Genomic DNA, 1,936 nt, shown 5'->3' on the forward strand with positions numbered 1-1,936 from the left:
TATTAGTGTGCACACACACCTGCACCATTACTCTATCAGTTAATGCTTCAGACTCGAGTCACATGTACCCACTCTGAAATTACCTGTCAGGGCGTCCAAGGGGACAATATGCTGTCACAGTGATCCCTTTGGATTGGCAATAGTCAATAAGCTTTTCCTGGGAAAGGTATGGATGACACTCGATCTGCCAACACAGGAGCAGAGACTGTGTATAACTACTGTAGTGTTCCCACACTCCAGAGATTTTCTTCTGAATCTTAATTTCTTAATTACAGGCTGCCTTAATCCCACCCTGCAATGTGGTCTGTGCAACAATACAAGACTAATTCTATTAGGCATCAACTTTTATATCAAGTCATCATGTGCTTGGATTTTGTTCTGGTTTTATAGACATAATTGATTACAGTCAGAATGATAGCTCATATACTGGATTCTTCATCCTTCCAGAGACTATGCTTCAAAGGAAAATACTCCAGGATTAGCAAACAGTGGTTCAACAAGGTAAAACATAAAGGATATATTCTGGTCCTTTTTGTACTGAGAAATATTCAGAGAGCAGGATTTAGAGTACATGCTGCATCTACTTAGTTTTCCTTATTTTCATCTCCTCATTCAACTGTAATCAGATCTTTATAAAGCCTGAGAACTATCCACCTGCAGTGACAGCAGCTTACCTGGTTATTTGCAGGCTTATATTTCAGTCCTGGCTTGTTCAAGATTCTTTCAGTCTGCTCACGGTTAAAGTTGGAGATTCCAATGGCTTTTACCAGACCAGCATCCACCAGCTCTTCCATGGCCTAACACAAAGAGGAGCAAAATTGCCATCCAGTGTACAAGACAGGGCCTGAATACATTCTTCCTTCTGTGGCTTGTTTCCCTTCATGTGAAGCACAACACAATTGTTTGGACATGCCAAGTTTTTGATTCTCAAGAGGAAAGTGGGGGCTAGTAATATCTGTGCCATGTGTTCTATCCCAGCAAAGCCCATAATCATTATTAAGACTGAAATTCACTGAGTTACACAAGGAAGAGAAGACTCCTAAGTCTACTATTGTGGCAGCACTGGAGGACTATGCCTTAAGGAGGACAGCAGGATGGCAATCTAAGTTTCAATTTCTGTAAAATCTGTCTGAACAGTTCAAGCACTGCATAAGAACTGTGATGAAGAAAAGTCATTCTGTTACGGTCAAGTAAATAACTTTTTCTAACCACCGTCTGGCCTGCAGCTCCAATGAAAGTGACTTTGCAAGCTCAGTGACTTGAGATGCTAACACAACAGTGAATTGGAATAATAGCTGGACTAATGATGTACATTCTTAAAAAGCTACGACATACTTTCATGAATTATTTCCAACTAATTCTGCATACATGCATGAGTCACTCTGTGACTGCTGAAGTTAACACCACTGCTGAGGACAGAAGATGTGATTCTTCCACTGTGGCTGAACTTACCTCCCACGTATGTAGAATGTCTGTGTTGCTGGGTATTGACATGCCTTTGTCATCTGTGGGAAACAGCTCCTCTCCTGCCTATCAGTGACAAAGAAGATGCTTGATAATCTATTGATAAGTTCCATTAGTACCATGGGAGCTCACAACCATGATAGCTTAAGCTTCTGCTGCAAGCAAGAACATTGACAACTTATTGTCTACATTCAGTCATTCCTTCCTGAGGAGCAGGAGGAACAGGAGGAATGTTTGCTTATAACCGTTCCCACAAAGTCAGGTTTTTCTGCTGGACCCCTCAAAGTGGTGACTCATCCAAACACCTACAGGGAAATAACCTCCAGTTTCATAATTCTTTTGTGCTCGCTTAAGAACTAGCTTGTTCTTTTTCCAGCATGGCATCGGGGGACTTAGGTGCTAGCAACACTTAATTTTAATCTATACAACACTAAATTTGGTCAAAAGAGGTATTACGTGCAGTGAGAGTTCT

General features: G+C 41.2%; 1 protein-coding gene across 1 annotated transcript in view; it reads right to left on the reverse strand.

The window, feature by feature from the left end:
• LOC104393497 (aldose reductase-like) overlaps nt 1-1,936 on the reverse strand; it is an 8,878-nt gene that overhangs the window by 2,903 nt on the left and 4,039 nt on the right. The window contains 3 exon segments of the mRNA XM_010003001.1: nt 73-184; nt 675-797; nt 1,453-1,530. Coding sequence (XP_010001303.1) covers nt 73-184; nt 675-797; nt 1,453-1,530 — 313 coding nt within the window.

This window comes from Chaetura pelagica, unplaced genomic scaffold (genome assembly GCF_000747805.2).
Source record: "Chaetura pelagica isolate M959 unplaced genomic scaffold, ChaPel_1.0 scaffold117, whole genome shotgun sequence".
Taxonomy (NCBI): domain Eukaryota; kingdom Metazoa; phylum Chordata; class Aves; order Apodiformes; family Apodidae; genus Chaetura; species Chaetura pelagica.